This window comes from Nothoprocta perdicaria, unplaced genomic scaffold (genome assembly GCF_003342845.1).
Source record: "Nothoprocta perdicaria isolate Ctin4 unplaced genomic scaffold, notPer1 scaffold_261, whole genome shotgun sequence".
NCBI lineage: Eukaryota > Metazoa > Chordata > Aves > Tinamiformes > Tinamidae > Nothoprocta > Nothoprocta perdicaria.
In genome coordinates this window covers 247,182-269,048 of record NW_020455490.1, presented here as the reverse complement: position 1 = coordinate 269,048, position 21,867 = coordinate 247,182, and the positions used below count along the sequence as shown (strand labels likewise).

The 21,867-nt window shown below is 43.6% G+C and overlaps 1 protein-coding gene across 1 annotated transcript; it reads right to left on the bottom strand.

Moving 5' to 3' along the window:
• Positions 1-4,764: 4,764 nt before the first annotated feature.
• On the bottom strand, positions 4,765-20,411 carry AMD1 (adenosylmethionine decarboxylase 1). Its single transcript, XM_026040694.1, has 9 exons — positions 20,219-20,411; positions 11,477-11,563; positions 9,277-9,403; positions 8,689-8,791; positions 7,940-7,982; positions 7,698-7,842; positions 6,513-6,605; positions 6,254-6,409; positions 4,765-5,685 (listed from the first exon to the last, which is right to left on the bottom strand). The coding sequence occupies exons 1-9, from the start codon at positions 20,347-20,349 to the stop codon at positions 5,545-5,547; spliced, it is 1,026 nt and encodes a 341-aa protein (XP_025896479.1). The 5' UTR covers positions 20,350-20,411; the 3' UTR covers positions 4,765-5,544.
• Positions 20,412-21,867: the final 1,456 nt, after the last annotated feature.

Sequence of the window (21,867 nt, the reverse complement as noted above, 5' to 3'; positions counted from 1 at the left end):
CAGGCTGTGTCCTTGTTTTAAATAGGTATGTTTCTCTGGGCAGCAAATGCAAAAATAAACCYGACAGCTCAGAAACAAGAAGATGAAGAGTTCGGTGTTTGCAGAATTCCAACGAACTTCCGAACCCGATTCACACGTGGATGCTTCTTTTTCCACTCTGGGCTGACAAACGCCAAGGAAGACAAGACACTTTCAGCTATTTTTCACCCTTCTCACAAGCGATGGCTTCTCTAGAGCTTTCAAGCTACAGTGGCTCAGGCGAGCTGCACTGCCAAAGCGCAGATCAAACCTTGACGCTTGGATCGGGGGGAGGCCAGCGCTGAAATCTCAGCGAGGGCGTTACTTTGGAGGGAACCGCTTAAGAAGCCATAAACAGGAAGCAGCTGCTCTTGCAGCCGCTCCAAGGCCGGGATGATTTTTGGCCAGCAAAGCCACCGAAGGGAAGGCTGAGCACGAGACAACTCACCTTGAGCAGCGGCACTTGGAGCGGTTGCTGCCGCTCATGCGGACATGGAAAATATGGAAGATGGGGAAGCACCAGCCTGTGTGGGAGGATCATCCATCTCGCACAAGCTGCATGCTCCTGCACCTGAGTAACGGGCTCCCTGACCCAACAGAAAGGTTATCCCRCCACCCCTCGCCGCCCAATGCTCAGGAGGTCGCTGCGACGCGCGCACCAGAGCCTGCGTGTCTGGATATGGAAGCCATGGAAGATGCTCAGCAGGTGAGACTGGAGTTCATGGAATTCCATATAACAGGTCAAACAAAAGCAGCAGGGCAGGAAAGTTCTGAAAGCTGGATGGGAAATTAATTAATTACCTAAAGCCTTAGGTAATTAAATTACTAACTTGAAAATTAGCTAAAACGTACTCTTTCCAGCAGTACTTACTGGGGGGCCTGTCGCATACTGAGAGCAAGGATCCGATTAGGGCAAAAAGGGTTTATAATCCCCTCGGAACAGCCAAGACTTGCCTGAACCRTGAGCATGGGAAATAACACAGGACTAGGGCACCACCAGTGCTTGCACAGCACGAAACACAAATTAATGCCCCGGTAGCTTTCAAAATTAAGCCTGCAGTTAGGAGTTGAGGGAGCAAAGCTTGAGGAAACATTCTTTAGCCCCGACGGCTTTCGGATGACAGCCTCTCTTCYGATCACTGTGGGTGCACAGGCATTGGAAACAGGAATACATATGTATGTGTATATATATAGATATATACAAATGTGAATGTCTTTACCTTGTAGGGATCCCTGCATTCCATMCTCATGGATTCCTTTTGCTTATAGTTGCACATATCTGAGTCAGAGAAGTTTCTCAGCTTTCATTAACCTTCTTACCCAACTGTCATTCCCACCTCTTCCTGGGAAAACAAATGGGGCATCACTAAACTGTCCTCGTTCCTTCTGGGCTTACGCCACAAGCATCCATCTCCTCCGACACTTCAGGAGGCTTCCGATTATAATGACTGTATTATGAACTTGTTCTTTTTCCCCACTTCCAAGACTTCTGGCCATACAACTCTGGAAAAACCAYGATGCCGAGGCCATGCATTCTGCTGAAGCGGTTCCAAGCCGCMAGCCTGCAGTGCCCCGGCTTCTGGGAACGGGCCCTGGGAAAGCCTAGGAGCTCACATCAGCCCAGCTGGGAAGCCCAGAAGAACAGAGAAGGTGGCAGAAACCATCCCCACTCATTCAAAACCTGTCAACAGGCATCCTGCACCATTAAGAAAGAAACCAGAATCCACCAGCTACTACCCCTTCCTAGAGTTGTCCTGCAGGCCTCTCGTTTTTCTGGGATAGCACAGCTCCTGACATGGATGCTCCAGACTCAGCTGTGAGGTATGAGCRAGAACAAAGCACCCTGGAAGCCCATGGATCTTCCCAGGCATAYGGTACTTAAACCACAGGTAAGCTCAATCGCCTCACTGCACCACACAGGAGTCCTCCACAGGTAGAGCAACCCCAGCAGAAGGAAAAGCCAGGAACGGAGCAGACCAGCCAAGGTCAGCCAAGGACACAGCCAAAGCCAAGATACTTGCCCCCCTCAACCTCACTGAGGTCTCCTCCCAAGCCACCACCAACCTCCAAGCACCCTAACGAGGTTTGGGGTAGATGATCCCTGGTCTGGGTGAAGGGACCGCTCGAGCCAGGTGYACACAAACCCATGAGCTACAGCAGCAGGCGTGGAAGGACAGATGACCCTACAAAAGCCTCTATTTTCCACTCCRTCTTAATCCGAGGTGCTGTTAAGAAGAGGAACAAAACCAGAACTTGGTTTGTCTGTGTTCCACTGTGCCCCATGCCATGTCCCTTCTCTTTCATAGCTACTCCATTTCTCTAAGTGATAATTGCCCTTGAAGAAAATAAATCAATTAACATGGAGCCTTTCTTCCACAGCACTATCAAAAATACAGATAGATACTGACTAGAGTTTTGCCTTTTTACTCTCATTTGCATTGTGGAATAACCCAAAAGTCCTATTCTGCTGTGTTACCAGCACTATTCACAAGAAAGTGGTGAGAAATGTAAACATTACAATACTTYGAGCCAAGTAATTTTACTGTCTGGCTCTTTCAGGAAAAGTTATTATAAACAGAAAACATCACATTAAGGATGAGTCCGTACAGCCTAAAGATAACCTTCAGTTTGGTGAAAGCTGCCGCTGAAAGTAGTTTAACTCTGACAAGACCTTGTCACTGCTGGAATTTCTTACTAGAAACCTCAGTTGGACTTTTCCAATAGCTGTGGCAGACCCAAAGCACCTAGGGGCCACCCATGAGGACCCAGAGGAGAATTTCAGAGATCTAGCACTGCAGAAGTGGTCCTGGCTGGAATGTGCAGTGTGGATTCAGGAAAGCAGTAACAGCAAGAGAGGCCTTTAACGCTGTTCCACAAGCACCCCTACTTACGTGATCTGGGGGAGCATCTGCTCTGTCAGTACCGTTCAGCAGAATCAGCTGTTTCTACAGACTGTTCCTAAGGGATTTAGGAAGCTTCAGTTGTGTTGGCTGCATCTGCACTGAGACTCAACCAGCAGCTTCCAGGGGAGCGTGTGGTCAGGCTGTGTAGTACTGAAGCAAGCCTGCCCAAGACTTGAACTAATTCAGTCTAACCTTTGGTTCCACACATACATGCACACCAGTTTGGTATGCAACCTGTAGAAGAAAAGGTTGTCTTAAYTGAATATTTGAAGTGTTTAATGCCAGGGAAAAATACCAGCTTAAAGACACAGCAGATCTCAGTATTTCCTGTGGGTATTCATTTAGACAAATATTTTCTGCCTCAGAAGCAACTTGTACTTTCATTTGGCTTCTTTTCATGCACAGTCTCATTTTAAGCTATCAGTACATTAACAATTGAGATACAGCCCCTTTAAAGGCAAAGCAACTTTAGTTACAGAAGTACTTTTAGTCAAAGAATACCTAGATCTAATTCAGAATTAAATTTGTTGTACAAAGAGCGAGAGGTAAAATTGCTAGATCAAACAATTGAAGCAAACTTTTATTGAAGCATTAATTTGTGGTACAGATTTTTAAATGATCAAAGTCTAACATCACAGAATTATAAACACCATACTCCCCCCATCCTGATCACCCTTGATAGTTCAATCCATCCAACAGCTTTCATTTTATAGCCGAGGCTTATGCTTCTATTTATAAATGTGTATTTTTCAGTATTACTTGGAAAGGGATCTTCAGTCTGCTTAAAGGACCTCAAGCCAACAAATGTTGGATCAGTTGGGACACTGTTTAAGAACAAAAATCACTGAAATGTTGGTCCTCAGTATTAATACCAAAAAGCGTTAGTGCCGTTTACAGCATAACTGATAACATTTGTCAAAGAACTTCAATCAACAATATGCTTAAAAAAAATCAAAAATGTTCCAACCACTTGATTTCTAACCAAGCAGACTTTAGTTTAGAAGCACTGAAAAAGTGCTTCATTTATAAATACGGAAGGAACAAAACAACCACTGCGTCAACCCAGAGAGAGTCAAAACGTTGCAAGGACAAGAGGAAGAAAATCTCAGTTTTATAGTTACCAACTTGCTGGTCTCACAGCTGTTAAAATCCCCCAGTATTGGCAAACATAGAAGAGCTGGCAAACTTTCAGCTAAGCCTGCATTTTAGTCAATACCCATTAAAGTGACTCTGAATCACACATTCATGTTCTATGAATAGCATTCTACTTCACTTCTGCCCAGGTGTCCCAGACAGTTTGTGTTCTACACCTGCACTTAATGCCCTCAAGTCACAGTAAGAGGAACCACTGCAGTAATTAGGAGGAAAAAACAGATGAAGTCACAATACTCGAATACAACGTAAGTCACATGCACAACAATGTCACAAGACTGTCACAAGATAGAGGCATTAGCTTTGCTTGGAACAACAAATGAAGTGACACTGGACCAGTTTAGAAGCAGTCTTTTTACAGTTAGAAGTGGCAATTTGTAAGTTTGACTGAGAAGAATCAACACACTCAACCTATCCAGCCTGGCAAACTGCACTCTTGCTAGACCTACCTGCCAGCACATAAGAGTACCGTGTGTGTGTGTGTGTGTGTGTGTGTGTGTCTGTGTGTGTGTGTGTGTGTGTGAGAGAGAGAGAGAGAGAGAGAAAACATAAATGGTGCCTAGGAAAGATGTTTGGTGCCAATATGAATTTGCACTTTGCAAAGCTGCCACACAACAATGCCAAAGCACTTGTGCCCTGACTCAGCTCTCCCCTTTCAAGTCTTGGACCTTCTTCAAATTCTGCCATTGTTAGCAACGCAACAGCTTGGGGGGTGCGGACAGAGAAATGAGCATTAAGCTAAGATGAAGTTTAACCTGCATGAGCAACTATACCCGAGTTGAAGGGTGAAAGGCTGATGCATTTGCCCAGTGCTACAGCACAGCTGAACAAACTCCTGGAAGCTTGGTAAGAGCACGAAAAAAGTCAGTGATTAAAAAAAAAAATAAACCACCTGTAGAAGCAAAACAATTTCTAACTGTAGTAAGTGAAAGAATTTTCTCCAACCATGAAAGTGTGAATTAGGAATCAGTTTCATTAGAAATCATCATACAAGTTTGTCAAAAACTGTTTTAGACTGAAATCACACTATAGATGAAAAACACTGGTGACAATTTAACTGAACTGTCCCAGCAAGTAGGTTGAGGCTGAAAATCTAATGAGGACGAAAGCCTTGTCTGTGGGGAATTTTTGGTGATACCTGGAGAAAAACTATGCTGTGTTTAATTCTACCTGAATCATTTTTACATGTGTTGTAAAGTTTCATACAGTAAGATTTTTCTACATGCACTTCAATTTCACAGCAAGAGTGGCATAGAGTATCTAAACACAGAAGAGAGCATTCATGCAAGATATCTAACTCCTGGATATAATAATGCATACAATTCAAAATGGTTATACTATGATTACACCTAGGGCTTTCCACAACTACAAGGTGGTGGGAGTGGAAAGCRTGGCCCCCCGAATCATCAACTAGAAAGCAACCACCACCTCCTCTATGGGATCTCCTTTTGCGTTTTTTCTTCATTCTTAATCAACTGTGCTGTTGCTGGCGATTCTTCGTGAAACTGGTAAAAACAAAGTTGTAATCACTGAATTGGGCAATCTGGTGATCAAGACGTTTAAACCCTTCAATCTTCTGGGCAGAAGAAAACACTGTACGACACTTAGAGCTCTAGAAAASAAGTGAAGTTTAAGTTTAAGCTTAGCATTAAGACATAGATAGACTAATGCAATAAACACTTCTTAGGTACTTTKGGGGGGAGGGGGGCGCTACTGTTAATAACATGCTCCAAATTCTTGCATGAAAGTAAGAGGTTTGCAAGGAGGAAACCTTGCAGGAGGTTTCAATCCCAAGCGCTGTAAGCTCTTTAACTACTCTACTGCTTTTCTATCCGTTTTTGGCTGGTAGCATCAGCATTACCAGTCAAGCTTCTACAACTGACAGCTGTGGYCAGATCAGGAAAAGGCAAGGAACCGATGCCTATACAAACATTCCAATGACTTTCAATGACTTTCTATGAAGTTAGTCTATCTTAGTATTTTCAGCTTTTCCTGACATCAGCCCAAAACACTCACATTCCCAAGTAGCTATCACTCAAATTTAGAGGCAAGCAAGAAAACAAGAGGCAACAAGAAAAACTTGAAACCCAATTGAGAATAATCTTCATCGTTCATTTGTCTACTTGCAAACCTGACTTCAGGAGACGACATGCTGACTTTCTGCCTAACTGAAAACTCACCTGGTTAACAAAGAGGGTTGTCACAAATTTTCCTGGCTTGAAAACCTCTACAACTTTTCTAATCAGATCATCGTAAGAGGTTTGACTTATGTTTGTTTCAAAACTAACATAAGAAAACTCTGGTTCTGGAGTGATGTGAATAGTCCAATAAGTTCCCTGAAAAAAAAAAAAGAAAGAAAAAAAAGAAAAAAGATTGTTAGCACCAATAATTACATGTATTTTAAATTTAAAACAAATATTCAGTAAGTGTAGAACTTACATCCGATTTCATCCCATTCATTGAATACCCACAAGGATTGAACATTGTAGCATCAATAACAGAACCTGGTATCAGGTCACGAATTCCACTCATCTGAAAGAGAAGTTAAAATTATAGCACTATATTTGTCATGAGTCCTTGCACTTATGTCTACAGTCATCTCAAAGACAGAACGAACACAGACTTAAGAGACGGGACATCAGATTTCTTTTGATAGGAGGGAAGTCAGTTGGTATCAATTTGTACCACTAAATAAGCTAAATAAGCTTGGCATCCTGCCACTTACACCAGTGACTGAGTGCTCAGTTCTGTTGGTTACCAGACACTTCACTATCTGGTCCAGAAGCAGACTGTAAATTCTCTAGAGAGCACAGATGGGAGTTTCTACTGCATAAYTGTTCTTGCAACTGAAGTCAGAGACAGCTTCTGTACAACCATTGTCCATAAGATGAATGAAGGCTGTTTACATTTGCTATAAAGCATGAGCAGACTTCCTTATTCGCTGAAGAGTAATTCCAAGCATACTCTTAAGAGCAATTCCAAACATTTTGATTTCCCATACAGTACTTGAGCTACAGCCAAAGCTTTACAGCAAGTACAGCAGGGAGAATCAAAGCACCGAGCAGTAAACAGAAAGTGTCACTGTACTTGTCAGTGAGATGTGTTCACATAGAACAAGCTTCTATGAAGTTTGTGAGGAAAGGAGACAAAGATGGGCTTGTCAAGTTCTGATTATACCTTAATWTCCCCCTGACAACTAAACTACATTTCCCCTACAAAGTGATTTAACCATCAAAATGATTTAACCATCAATTTGATAATGAATGCTAAAGGAATAAAGTTATCCTCTGTATAAGCCTTACTTCTTGTAATATCCATCTTTCTATGGAAACTACTAAAATGACTGAATTACTGCTCCTCCATTTTCCAGAAGAGAAAACACTCACTCAATAAAGCATTGTTCATCTCAACAAGTTAGAGCACTAACACAATAAAAGCGAACTTTTATTTCCCCCAGTCTTCTAAAGTCAAGCACATTTTATCCCCCAAAACTCCAAAATGGGAATCTGACTCTTTATTAAGTCTTTTCTGCCACAAAATAAAACTTAYATTAAAAGCTAAGTGAGGCATTTACTTGCCCAATATCCACCACCCCCAAAATACTTAGTTTTCAAGCAAACATACACGAGTGACATCATTTGCAGTAACACCATCTTTCATGTAGAACTGGTCCATAACTACTGGGTCAAGCTCACTCATCAGAATTTCCAGTGTCTGATCAGGCTGACTGGATATCCGACTCTCTGGGAAATCCAGGGTGTACAGGTACCTACAGAAAGCACAAGTCACTTCTGTAATAAATATTAGCAGCAGCAGGCTAAGCTGCACTGTATGGCCCAAAACCTTCAAAGTCCTCACATACATACCAGCAATCAGAATTCATACGTCCCATGCAATAAGCTGCTCCATCTAGTTAAGACAAAAAGGTCTAAAGTTAATACACCACAGCTGACTCTTTAAATATAAGGTCAATCTTTTACACAGAGACAGTGCAAATCATGCACAGAACATTTTAAGAGGTTCACTGATACAGTTAATATCTGTACCAAGTAAGCAGGTATTTAACTTAAACCGTTATCCCAACTCAGCTCCCACCATGAAGACATTCAGAAGACAGCTTTAACTACACAGATGGAAATCCTAGCACCTCAGAAACTCAAGCATCCATTTAGGAATTTCAGCAAGCATCTATTTAAGATTTCAAGTATGTCAGATTACTTCAATTTTTATATTATTTCAGAGATTTTTTTTTCCAGGAAATTTAGTTTTAGAAGTTTTTTATTATTATTATTATATAAATTTGCCATTTAGTACAGTGATCCTGAGAATTCCACTGGACTCTTATTTACTACATAGAATAGAATTGCACAGACTACTACCTCTGTCAACGGATTGTGTTYATTTTATTATGTAAAGTTTCATCTTGACAAAAGTGTCAAAATGCAGAAAACTACATATAGCTTTTCATTCTTATGCTGCTGAAAACTGTGTTAGCTGTGAAGCTCCTAAGGACTGTTGGGTGGCTTCGCACTCAGAACGTACAGTGCACTGCTTGTCTCTTCTGGCTTCACACAAACCCTTAACACAGCTACGCACTGAAGTTTCACACACTTACTTGGGAAAATTTCATTAAGAAAYTCTACTTCTTCCTGGAAATTCCTATGTGGGTACTCCTGGTGGGAAGGCTTCATGAAATTCTTACGTGAATAAAAGAAGCTCTAAAAAACAAAACCACACACACTTTAGATATTGAAAACAGATACCCATTTTGAAGCCAAAAGTCATACTAAATACTCATATCTTCTAGCTCTTTCCTGAAGCTTTCACAGGACATTTTTTCACTCTAAGAACACTGATCCCTGTAATTTATCTTCCATTTCAGAGTCATATTGCTAAACCTAGCTTAATTTGTAAGCTGCAGATGTTTGTTTTCCACAGGACTACTCCATTAACTTCAGACTGACAACCTGGGCAGATGGAAATCTGCCCTTAAGTAGCCTTATTCAGCAGAGTCACATTTGTAAATCAGCATCTTTTAAGAGGCAAACAGAAAGCTACACTCTGTGGCAGAGCAAACGATCTTATACACAACTTCTTACAGAAACCATAAACAAAGGAAGCCTCAGAATTAGATGAGTGAATTCAAAACACTAATAAARTATTCTGTGTATTTAAGGAAGATGTGACATTTTTAGTACCTTACCTGAATTGAGTCAAACCCACTGTACTCCCTAGCAAGCTCCAACAGGGGAACCAGTGCTTGCAGTAAGAGGGTGGTACCACACGTCTTCAAAATGAAACGTCTCTTGGAGACAAACATGCTACTCTCACTATTAAAGGAAAAAAAAAAAGTGAGAACAGTGAGATGTGTCCTCTATAAAGCAAGTTAGGAAAGAACGGTAAGATCTTAGTTCTAATCCCAGTCAAATTTATTATTTTAAATGAGCATTCAAATTATAACACGTGCACTTGCAAAAAGTGCCTATCAGATCAATAAGTTCCAGCCAACATTGTCAAGTGTCGCTCTGATCTCTTTTTAAGACTATGATACTTGGCACTTTTGAACTTCATTTCAACACATGCCTGACATTTACCTCTAACCAGTTTTAGCTCAGACAATTCACCTAAGGCTTCTGGCCTTATACTCAGGGGTCTATCAGCAACGATGCAAAATTTAACACAACTCTAAGGCGAGAATGTGGCCCTGGCTCAACACAAGTTTCAGCCGCAGCTGTACAGTTGTGGTTTAGCCTGCTGACACTGCCCTTGAATGAAGTACACACATACAAATCAATGGAAACAGCTTAAAATAAACTAACTTCAGACTTTACATCAGTGTTGACAGAAGTTTAGCAGTAGTTGTCAAGGAAAGCTGTTTCAACAGACACTTTGCACACATTTTCAGTATGTTTCAGGCAATACTGGTAGTACACTGCATTCATTACAAAATTATCTTTGGCTTAAGAAAGAGCTTTCCATACTCTACTACCCTACAGTTAAAGCAGCTTTCTCCTCTCTTCTGTGTATGGAATGAAGTCTAAGCTAGTGAGACAGCAGAACAAATCTCCACCGTTCAGAGGATAAAATAGCTGCTCTAGCTGCAAGTGCGATACAGCACAGGAAAGAGGGACTGCATGCTTTATATTACCTCAAACTAGTCTAGAAACAAAAATGTCATTAAGCAGGTATGCAATACAGACAAGCCCCTGATTTTCTTCACTGCAGAACATGGTCTTAAGCACGACAACTTGCTCAGCTAAAAAAGCTGATAAGTATCAGCTTCCCTCTCCCCATCCCGCTAAGGTCTCAGAGCTGTACAGAATGGGCTGGCTGCATCTTCCGGGCAAGCTGACCACTGCAAAGTGGTAAATCAGCACCCCTCCATAGGAACAGGAAATCTCACTAGGAGGACTACAGCAATATAACATACCCTTATGCATTAGAGTTTATGCATTAGATATTTAAATATTGATCTTCAATTCAGTGGGACTGTAGTTAATACTGTATGCAGAAGACTTGCACACATACTGAAGTTTTCTCACTAAGTGATTGAGCAATGGGAAGGACAGTCTACCTCAGGTATTAATGCTGTTTGGAATGCTGTTTAAAAAGGGAAAGGTCATCTAATTTACTACATAGTTAACTAGTTACATTTCAGTTATGTTTAAAAATATGAAGCTGAGGGTAAACAGAATTCAGCARTTTCACTAGCTTGCTTCTACTTCAAGTTTGCCATCAAAAGCTTTCAGACACACAAAATAGACAAGTTTTTTTTTTTTTTTAATATGAAATAAAGCAGAGAATGCCTATGTCTCTGTAAAGTTCACATAGGGGAAAAAAAGATGGTCAGGAACAGTCCCCCCCCCCAAAAAAATATATAGTTAAAGCTGTTTGATGAACTCTGCAGAATGAGACAACAGAATCCAAGGTCTCTGGAAAACTATATTTACAGATGTCCTCAGCTCAAAGTTGCTCCATCTGATTATAATATTCAGAGCTGCATCAAAGCTGCATCTGTATAGTCTTTGCTGGTCTAAAATGATACTTAATGACACTTCCATGCACTATTCTGGTGGATTAATAGTATTTTTTAATAACCTTTTAATCAGGGAAAGTTACCACAAGGCAAAAATCCAACAATCTGTTAATAGGTCTTATGTATCCRATACAAAAACACTACAGTCCTGCCCTTAATCTTTTAATTAAGGGCAACCATTGGCAACTACGAAGACATTTCTGTTAGTGAACACTGTGAGAGCACTGTAATTATCAGACCTTGCAAGCTGCAGTCATTTTGACAGAGCAGGATCTCCATAATCCAAGATTTTCAGCCAAATGGATCTCATATTATCAGTTCAGCTATTTTAYTTACTGAAGACTAAAAGATTAAGCTAGCGACTTACCTGAGTACATAAGCTTCCTGTTTGTCAGTTTTTGTCACACTTATGATCAAACAATGCACATTCTCCAGAAGTTTGTCCCACTCAATTCTGTAAATAAGATTTGAGAATGTAAATGAAAGTGAAAACTTAAACAATCAGCACTTCCCTTTAAGTCACCCCATTTCTTTACTGAATGAATCTACAGTGTAATTTTCTAACTTATGGTACAGAATGAGGAGGTACCTGCCTCCTATCACAATGTAAACTAAATTCACCTTCTGCGTGCTAATTGTAAGCTACATACTATAAATTCTACATATAGAAAAAGCATTTTAATGTTTTGCAAATTGGGTTTTTAGATTTATTTTTCCTTAAAACTCTTGCTCCTACTTTAAGTTGCTTTGAAATAAATGACAGGTTAAGAGAATATAATCTTTCTGCAGAACAGGTTAAAAGTATAGTCCAGGCAGGTTTACAGCCCTTGCCCTCCCCTTTCATGCGCTCAAGTTTGAGAATTCTTCTGAAACTACCTGAAGATTTCATACAGGAACTGCCACTCAATGCATTATTCAATTTCTAGCTCTCAATGGCATTTCTCAAATATTTACATTCTCAAAATCCACTGGTACAAAGTGTCACAAATACACACRTCAAGAAACAAGCTTCTAAATGCAAGACTAAGTCCTGAATCTCACATGTACCCTGATAAAGGCAGAGGATTTTACAGCTAGGAAATAATGACAACAGTTCTATTTTCCCAGCACCAAGTTATTAAACCGGCCCAGCTCCCCATTTAAGTTTCAGCCTAATCCTTTCTGAGGGATCAGTCCTGCCTTTATTCACACCACCCCAGCTCTGCAGTTGTACTTCAGGCCACAGCATTCGGTGTTAATCCTGTCCACAGGATTTCTCTGGAACTTAAATGTCTCTCGCCTTAGAAAACTGTCAGTTGACAAAAGTGAAACATCACTGCAAAAATGGTGTTGAAATTATATTTACTGCATAGCTTCCCTTTATAGGAGAGAAGCCATTGGAAAAAAGCTTGCTTAATAATCCTATGCACCTTAAAATCCCTCATAACTAGGAGTACAACTGAACAGATTTCTATAAACTCTGAACGGTACATCTGGGTACTAAAAAGCAAACGAGTTTCTCCGTATCAGCTCAATCATTGAACCCTGATGAAATACTTTTCTCAAAGTATCCTTTCAGATATCCTTTCATGTTTATCAGGATTTTCCAGAGAAACAGACAGTATGAAATTCTAAAATGCTTTCATTAAGTACTCCTAGTCAGGTAGGCATTTTGGTGATAAGGGGACAGAAGAAGGACATGAGTTTTCTCTGGAAACTACAGCACAACTGCAAAAATTTGCCAGCCCCTGGATTTTTCCTTTCATGTTATATTAGATTCCTCTTCTGATGAAAACTAGGTAACACGTTAATTGTGTTCGATATGGAGTAACTCATTTCCTAAYATCGCTACTTAGAGTAGTCTGACATTAAAGAACTATCCTGTGTTTTTATAAAGCATTTCTTAAAGCCGAGGCACAGTTCCCTTATATTACCAAATGCTAAGTTTCAGTAGGCCATTTGTTTATTACTACTGATTTTGCACTTCTCCTGTAACAAGAACAAAATGAACCAATTATAACCATCTCAGGCACTGTAAAAGCACATGCAGTATCTACTCTTTACAGGTTTCTTATCTGGCCAGATAGTGGAAACCCCAGCACTTCAGGAAAATCGTCCACACAAGCATTATTKTACTGCAGAACTAGATGTCTCAGTCTAAGCTTGTCATGAAACTTATTAGAACAAGAGGTAGCAATTTTGGTGTTCAGTTAGTCCAGCAGTGAGGATGAATACAGCATATTACTTGCACTACAGCATGGCATGTTAAGTCAAAGGCTACTAAACAAAAAGGCTCTAGCTATACTTATTATTACAGATGGCAATTAGGTATAGGGCTGAAATCTGCAGTTGCAGAAGACCTAGAAGCAGCACAGAAAACAGAACCATAAAAAGGCTAGTGACATGCTAGTCCAACCAAGAATGAGACACTAGAAACTGAAGAGATCAAACAACTATTAAAAAAGACTTATGCATAGCTTTATGTAAAGACAGGCAACAAGACTGTTGTAATCAAGTTGTCTTGCATTACATTCACACACAGTTTAGACAACACATTGGCAGCTGGATAATTTGACTTCAGCAGTATCTGTAGAATGCACAAGGACTATACACCCTACGTACTCTGAGCATAAACATACAGAAGGACTATCTGCATTTGCCTTATCTCAAACCTACGGAATCTCCAGGGATATACATACAGCCTTGAATTATAAAAAAAACACCTGAATAGAAAAACCCCATTCACAGAAATGATTCCAAGCAGTACTTCCTGTAAAGAAGTTTACCTACAAGGAAAATTAAGAGTCCCCTGCTAAAGTGAATCCTTCCTCCACACACTGTGRCACCCAATTACTTCAACAATGAAATAATGACAGGTCCAGGCACAGACAGGTCCATTTAACTTTGTTGTAATTGCATYATTATACTGTACAGATCGGTGTACAGAGCACAGTACACACATCCTTGGTGCCTGACCAAAAAAGGGACACTCTTTAAGTCTTATTCTTTTATCAAAAGACAAAACATACCTGACACCCAAAGCATTTAAGGAAACACGAGCCCTTTGGGGAACATTAGGGCTCAGAAACATTAGGGCAAGTTAAGGCATTACATGTTGCATTCAAAGATTTTGTACACCTGTCATTCGAGTTTCATCTACTTTTGCACTAGGCTATAAAAACCTTGAAAACCACAATAATCTGGCAGACACTGAAGTACTAAACCTTATCTTCAAAAAGCATTTTTACCTCTTGACCTTTAAGTAGCAGAGTTAAGGAAATAATGAAAATTACAATCGAGTGTTACAAGCACACAGGTTGATATTCAACTAGTTTTGAGCTTCTTTGCAGTATTCTTATTTCTAAGAGARAGTTTTGGTAGGGGGAACATTTTAGTTCTTGCATATAAATTGAGGCATTCCAGATTTTCATCTCCACATAAAATCTCTGTCAAGTACAGCATGACAGAAGCCCTTATCCTGGCACAATGCTTCCCACTCCCCTTTCAAGTCCCAGGCAGCAGCTCTACCCATGGCTTTGGCCTGAAAAAAATCACAGGCATGAGAGTAGAACATGGCTCGTGGCCTCCTACCTTCATTGTGTGAGAAAATATGCAGTTAACACTGCTTCAGCTTCAAGAGCAGGAGACAGGGACGAGGGGTGAGAGACGGGAGAAGATACACCAAGTGCTGACTCAGGCCATACAGTGCAGAACAAGTCAACTATTTCCAGGACTTGTATCAGATCTGACTGYACCAGTGCCTAGTTTTAAACCAGCAAAGGCAGATAATGCCCTATTGGTGTCTTTCCATATTGAGCATTACTGTACTGTTCTCGTTCTCTCATTATAGGTTCACACAAAGTACATAAATAGGAAGCAAATTAAAAGACAAACTTATATTTTAAGAGCATCTTTCAATACAAATTCTTGAACAAGCTGGTAGGCTCATAAATTCTGGAATCATTAGCCTGTACTTCTGCACCTTGAAGGTCAGCTTAAGTCTTAACATTGCAAATGCATAGTCATAGCGTCAGCTGAAGGAACAATGTAAGCTTATTTTACTGAGGGAAAAKCAACTGCACAAACTAGTCACTAGTGGAAGTGACTTCGGAGGTATTTTAGTTCAACGAGAGAGAGAGAGAGCGAGAGCGCACGCGCGCTAAGGCATCAAGTTACATGTAGACAATCCATAAAAAAAACAGACCAGATTTAATGAATAAATTCAATGTTATGTTTMTTACATCATGAAAACGGATTGGAAAGGTTCTGTTCAAGTAGACATTTTCTAGGTTTGATTTCATTTTAAGGAGGAGGAAAGTCTTAGCAGGTTGGGCAAATAATACTGTTGCTTCTGAAAGTATTAAGTATTAGGTTTCATCTTAAGGCAGAACAAGCTCTCAGGAGGTTTGGAAACATCTGTGGAAGTGATCCGGGCTAGTGGAGATACTGACAATATTCCACCTGCAGATTAAATAAAGTTATTCCATACCTCATTTGAGTTTGCTTCCGAAGCTGGAGACATCTCAGCAACCGGAAACAAGCTTAACTGATTCTTGACTTCAAATGTACATTAGTAATCAGGTGATGTCAAACATGACAATCTGAAAAGCAATTATCTATCCTTAGGCATTAAGCCGAGGAATCTCCATATTTATTCTCTTGAGACAAACTTACGAATCTGCTTTTCTAATCACTCACCTTTCTGTTCAGAAAGTAGTAGTATGATATTTCAAGTGTGTTGACTTTCACTTAGAGCAAGTGTGGGAGTCTCAAGCTGAGAATTTAAAATCATTGTTTATTCTGATCAACAGCTTTTCGCAAGTCGGGGTTATTCAGAATCTGTTACCAAAGAGGGCAACTAAATTAGAGACTGATCAATAATGAAAACTAAAATATGACCTAGTTAACAGACCATAAACCTACAGAAAACCTGGTTTCCATTTGAGAATACCACTACACATTTGTATCTGCCTATTTAAGTATCAAAAAATATTCATAAAGGAATCCCCTCAGTCAGTAAATTAATCTCTGTATCTCTATATGAGTCACCTCAAGCAAGCAGTATCTTTACAAATACTAGTTAAAAAGTTCTGGAACTTGTTTAAAAGAGTATTTAAACAATATTCTGCAGTTTTACAGTAAATAGGCAAAAAAGTGCAAAGACACATTACTTAAAACTATCTCAACCATATGTCTGGAGGAAGCTGAAACCATTACTATATGATCTAAAGTTGTAAATATACTTGTATAAGGTCACATTTTCTCTGCACACAAAGAAAGAAAAAGTATTTTCAGCAACCCCCCACTCCCCTTTAACACTTKAAGCTATTTTTAAGCAAACATGATTTACATGTGAGTTAAAGCTAATGATTTTAAGGCCACAAAAAAAAAAAAAAAAAAAAGGTATTTCCACTTTGAAAAATGAGTAGAATAGGCATCTTCAGACACTTGCTGCTATTTCAACTGCARGACCTTTTGCAGAACTGTTTAATAAATGAACAAAGAGCTCAAATCTCACCAGCTAAGCAGTGTCTGTGTTCTTAACACCTTCACTAAAGGTCCCAGCACAAAATACATCAATCTTTTGAAACACTATCCAAATAATTTTCAAGACTACTTGGCAATAGTTGCAAGGAGTCAAGTCCAATACCTGGAAGTTTTTTCCCCAAGTAACCAGGGTTATTTTAAGAGACTTTAAAATACCTAATCCCTAGCAAAGCACATGCAACATGGAAAGTTTTAGTTCTGAACATCAGCTTAGTCATTCAGCAGATGAATGGCTAGCATTTCACTACTAAGCAGGTATTACAAAAGGCAAGCTCAACTGGTTTGCAACTTGACTTTAAATTCGCTGCTGTTCTGCAGTTTCAGCTTTGATTTTAAATTCCGTTCAACATAAACTAGCTTATTCAACTGCCTTTATGCAATAAGCATAGTAGAATATATTGCATTTGTAAAGCTCAAAACAAAGAAGATAATCTCAGTTCTCATTTATCCTGCTGTAGTGGCAACAATAGTTTAGCTCTGGCATCTCGTTTTCTGAAAGAATGTTCAGAAAATTTCATTTGTTACCAAGAGAAATACCACCATGTTTCTGAAGAACTTACAGGTTAATAACAGCTTTCAGACTTTTCAGACCCTTCCACTGAAATTAAGCATCTCCAATTAAAGTTTTGTATTAAGACTCAATTAACACTAAGGCCTTCAAAGCTTGCTCACAGCTCTGAAAACGTGTTAAAGACCCCATGTTTAATGGTTAACAGTTTGCATCTACCTCATTAAAACTTTTACAGTCATATCTAAGCCTTGTAATGGAACTTGCAGCAGTACCTGCCTTACAATTCCATTAAATGCTATTAACTAGTTTGAAAATTAATTTGATGTTTTATAAATATGAGTCTAAGGTAACAAGCACAGCACCAGCGCATGAACGTGTCATCTAGGAAAGCATCTGCAGAATACAAACGCCAAACTAGAAGTTCTGTGTACTCAAACACAAATATATGAATGCCAAGTCAAATAAACATTTTTGGAATCCTCCTTTAAGCAAGTCACACGACAGGAATCCTCAACAGCCTACATACCATTTCAGCAGCAATCGCTCTTACAGGATGGCCTGGCCAATAACCAAGCAAGTTCTTGCCTTGTGGTATCTCCCAAACCACTGGATATCAGTGAAATGTATTATCACATCTGACCATTTCCAAGTACTCTCATCAAATAGGTCTAGGAAGCTTCATGATTCACAAAGTTATGAGCAAGCTACTTCATGACAAGAGTAGCTCTGAGCTAAACATGTTCTGCAGCGCTTCTAGCATTGCAGAAACGCAGCTTCACCCACGTGTGAGCTAGTCTTACATGTGCTCCAGTCCTTTGCAAGTGCTTTCCTCAACAGGGGATATTCATTGTTTCAAGAAAGGAAAATTATCCGCCCACTTGATAGGGTTAGATACCCAAAGATCTCAATTTTGATACACACATAGAAAATCTGCTGAGAAACGGCATGTTACTTTATTTTGATAAGCATGTTGTTAAGTGAAACCGCTATCATTACTACACATTRCATGTCCCCTCCATGTTGCCTTTGCAGAGAGCCAACCCCTCAGAATACAGCTGCTTTACTCTGACCAGAGAACACTGGTATACACAGGAAAATTTGAATATACTCAAACACCAAATTCCAGGTGCTATTTGAACATGAAGACTTGTACAATTGTACTCAAAATAATGACAACATAGGTATACTCTTCAAATTTGCCTTTTATGTCTTGGTAGGTCTACCTTCTCCTACACCTACACCTATTAAATACATCACAATATATCTATTAAATCCACATAGCAATCTCATCCTCCTTACAAATTTACACAATTTACACACAGCTCCCAAGCAGACTGTTTCATCTTTCAAGTATGCAGCAACCTTCCCTGTTCTCTCTCAACCCTGACACTCCCGGCCCTTCTAGGGCATCTGTACTAGAGCATCATTTTATGCAGATCTACATTTGAGCTCCCTTTTGCAAGTCAAGACGATTTACATTTTCACAATTTATTCATCCAGCCAGCTGCCTGTCTCCCTCCAAAGCAAACAGTACTACTGTGCCATTACAGCAAGTGATAATAAAAAAAAAAWAWAAAAAATAAAACCCCACGCATCTTCCATCTTTTAAATGCATGGTGGGCATGGCCAATACATGCCCCGGCAGGTCACTGGCACACAGTGCGCGCAAAGACGAAGCGGCCGCAGGAGGAGGAAGCTCCCGCTCTCTCGCACAGAGGACAGAGCTAGGGACACGTGTGCGCTCGCAGCTCCGCGGGCCTCGGGCCTTTCCCCCTGCCTGGGTGGTAGCGAAAGAGGCGCCAGCACATTCTTCAGATACCCATTGGGGGCCAGGCGCGGCCCTCCCCCTCGCGGCGCCCGCCGCTCATTGGCCTCGGCTTCTCAATGGGAGGAAAAAAAAGGAGGCAGCGCGAGCTGGGAGCGCAGCCAGGAGCCTCACGTGGAAAGCGCCGCTCCAGCCACACGCTGCGGGAGGAGGGGGCCTTTCCCCCGTCGCTCGCCTCCCTCCCGTGCCACCGCGCCGCCGCCGGCGGGCAAAGGACTCCCCCATGTCCCAGGGGCCTCCCCCGCGGGAACCTGTTCGGCTACGCGCCGCCGGAGGGAACCATCAATCCTCAGCCCGACAGGAAAGGGCAGGATCGCATCCACGAACCGGGAATAGGGTCCCTTTCCCCCCCCACCTCCCACACACCGCCTGCCCTAAACGGTAGCCGGTCGCCCGAGGGCCGGGGTTTTCCGAGCCGCTTCTCCCTGCAGCTCCCTCACGTTCCTCCTCCCTAGGCCGGCGGGAAGCGGCAGCCCTGCTTGCCGTGAAAGGCCCCGCGCGGCTCGCGGCGCCACGAGACGCCGGCCCGGGGCCGCAGCGAGCCCGCGGGGCTCGGCGCAGAGAAGAGGGCGCCGCTACGACACTCCCCGCGCCGCCTCCCGCCGCCACATGTTGCGAGCCGGCACCGCCGCACGCGGAATGGCCTCCGCGCAGCGCCCTCCGCCGCCGCGCCGCACGTGAGGGAGGCCAAGAGGGACGGCGGCCGCCTCCGTGGCCGGCCCCGGGGCCCGCGGAGGGCAGGGGAAGGTCATCCCTCCCGCGCCGCGCGGCACAGGGGCTGTCACGGAGGCCCCGGCGAGAAAAAGGGCGGCCCCGGCGCGGGCCGGGCCCGCCTCGCTCGCTCGCGCGCGCGCCCGTTACCACCAACCGCCGGAGCCCGCCCGGAACCAGCCCGCGCGCGGCCATTACCCGGCGGCCGCCCCCCCGCCACCACGCCCGGCCCCGCGTGCGCCGGCCATTCACCAGCAGCCGTTAACGGCCGCTCCCCCCGGCCCCCACCGCCCCGCGGCCGTTAACGGCTGCTCCCCCCACCGCTCCGCGGCCGTTAACGGCTGCTCCCTTCTGCCCCCACCGCCCCGCCGGCCGTTAACGGCTGCTCCCTTCTGCCCCCACCGCCCCGCCGGCCGTTAACGGCTGCTCCCTTCTGCCCCCACCGCCCCGCCGGCCGTTAACGGCTGCTCCCCCCGCCCCGCGGCCGTTAACGGCTGCTCCCTTTGCCCCCACCGCCCCGCCGGCCGTTCCCGGACCTGGGTATGGTGCGTAGGTCGCCGGAGCCCTTGCTCTGGTGCGGCTCCTGCTGCGCGGGCTGCTGCCGGGCGAACCACACCTCCAACAGCTTCTCGGTCCCTTCGAAGAAGTGTGCACCGTTTTCCTTCATGGTGAGACAACTCGGCAACCAACAACCACAGAAATTAACGACAACCAAACTACCGCCCCCGGCCGCTACCGTCTGCTGCTGCTGCACGGGCCGCGCTGCCGCCGCCGGGTCCCAGTCCGTCCCGGGCGGGTTTCACCTTCTGAAGGATTTTTTTTTTCTTAGTATTAATTTAAAAAAATAAGAAAAAAAAGGAGGAATTAAAGGAAAAAAACCAGCGAAAACCACGCGGAGTGCGTGGCGGCGGGTGCAGCGTGAGCGTGTGTGAGAGGGTTACAGTCCGAGCGAGGGTGCGGGCGGGCAGGCGATGCGGTTCGGTTCGGTTCCTTGTAGTCCGTGTGTTCCCCTGTTACAGAGAAGAGCGTTGAGCGAGCGCTAGCTAATGTCGCCGGCCATACTGTGTAAGCGAGGGGCGACAGCGCACGCAGCCGCTTTTATAGCRCCGGCAGCCGGCGATGGCGATCCGCGCCCTCCCATTGGGCCGCCGCCGCTTGAGCCCGCCTCCTTCCGCGTCTCATTGGAGGACGCTGACGCCCGTCAGGGGATATGCCGGTTCCTCCGGCCCTACCCACTGCAGCCCGCCCAGAGCGCGCGCGGGTGGCGGAGCTGGAGCGCGAGCCGGGGCTCCGGGATCGGGATACGGCGGGAGGCAGCGAGCGAGCGTGGGGGCTGAGGGGACAGCAGGGCAGAACCGGGCCAGGAGGAGAGGCGGGAAGAAAACGCCGGAGCAACCGTGCACAGAGGGGGAGCAAATCCGAAAATAAAACCATTTTTTTGAGCCTAAGCTGCAATAGCGTCTTTGCCTCTGCTCCTCTGCTTCTTCTTCCTCTTTTTCTTCCTTTTCCCTTTCTTTTTAGTATTTTTTTAATATGTAGTCTTAACTAATAGTGGGGAGACTTGATTGGGCTCCCAAAGATAACCGAGCCCCCCTCGTCCCATGGAGGAGCTCGCTATCCCGTCCACGCACGTGGTCCAGAGGCAAGCAGCCGTTCATCCACACAGAGGAGCATGTGCCCCTCCATATAGGCACACGGGAGCCCATGGAGCTCCTGCGCTGGCAGACGGAGCACGAGGCCAGAGGGACGGAGGGAGAGGGTCTCCCGGGGACGAGGGCCGCAGGAAGAGGAAGGCTGCGCACACGTGTGCGGGTAGCRAGCGGGCACCTCTGCCCGGGGCAAGGCAGCTTTTCGCATTTCTCCTTCCTCATAAGAGCCTGGTGCAAGCCAAATAGTTTTAGAGCCCTTTTTTCTTTTTAGAAAAAAAGAAAAACCCTTTTCTTTTCCGTGAGTTTTGGGCGCGTTRCCCAAGGAAACCCTTGCTAGGAACTAAGCGCAGGCCAAATAGCAGCGCCTGCCCCCAGGCACTTGCACGGTGTGGACAGGCACGGCCTGGCGCAGAGCGACCAGCTCCCACCAGGCCAGGGAAGCCGGACCGGACAGCAGGGGCTCCAGCCACCAGGAGCAGCCCCACGAGCTCCGGGAACGGGACCGTGACTCACTGAGCACCGTGAGTCATTCCCCA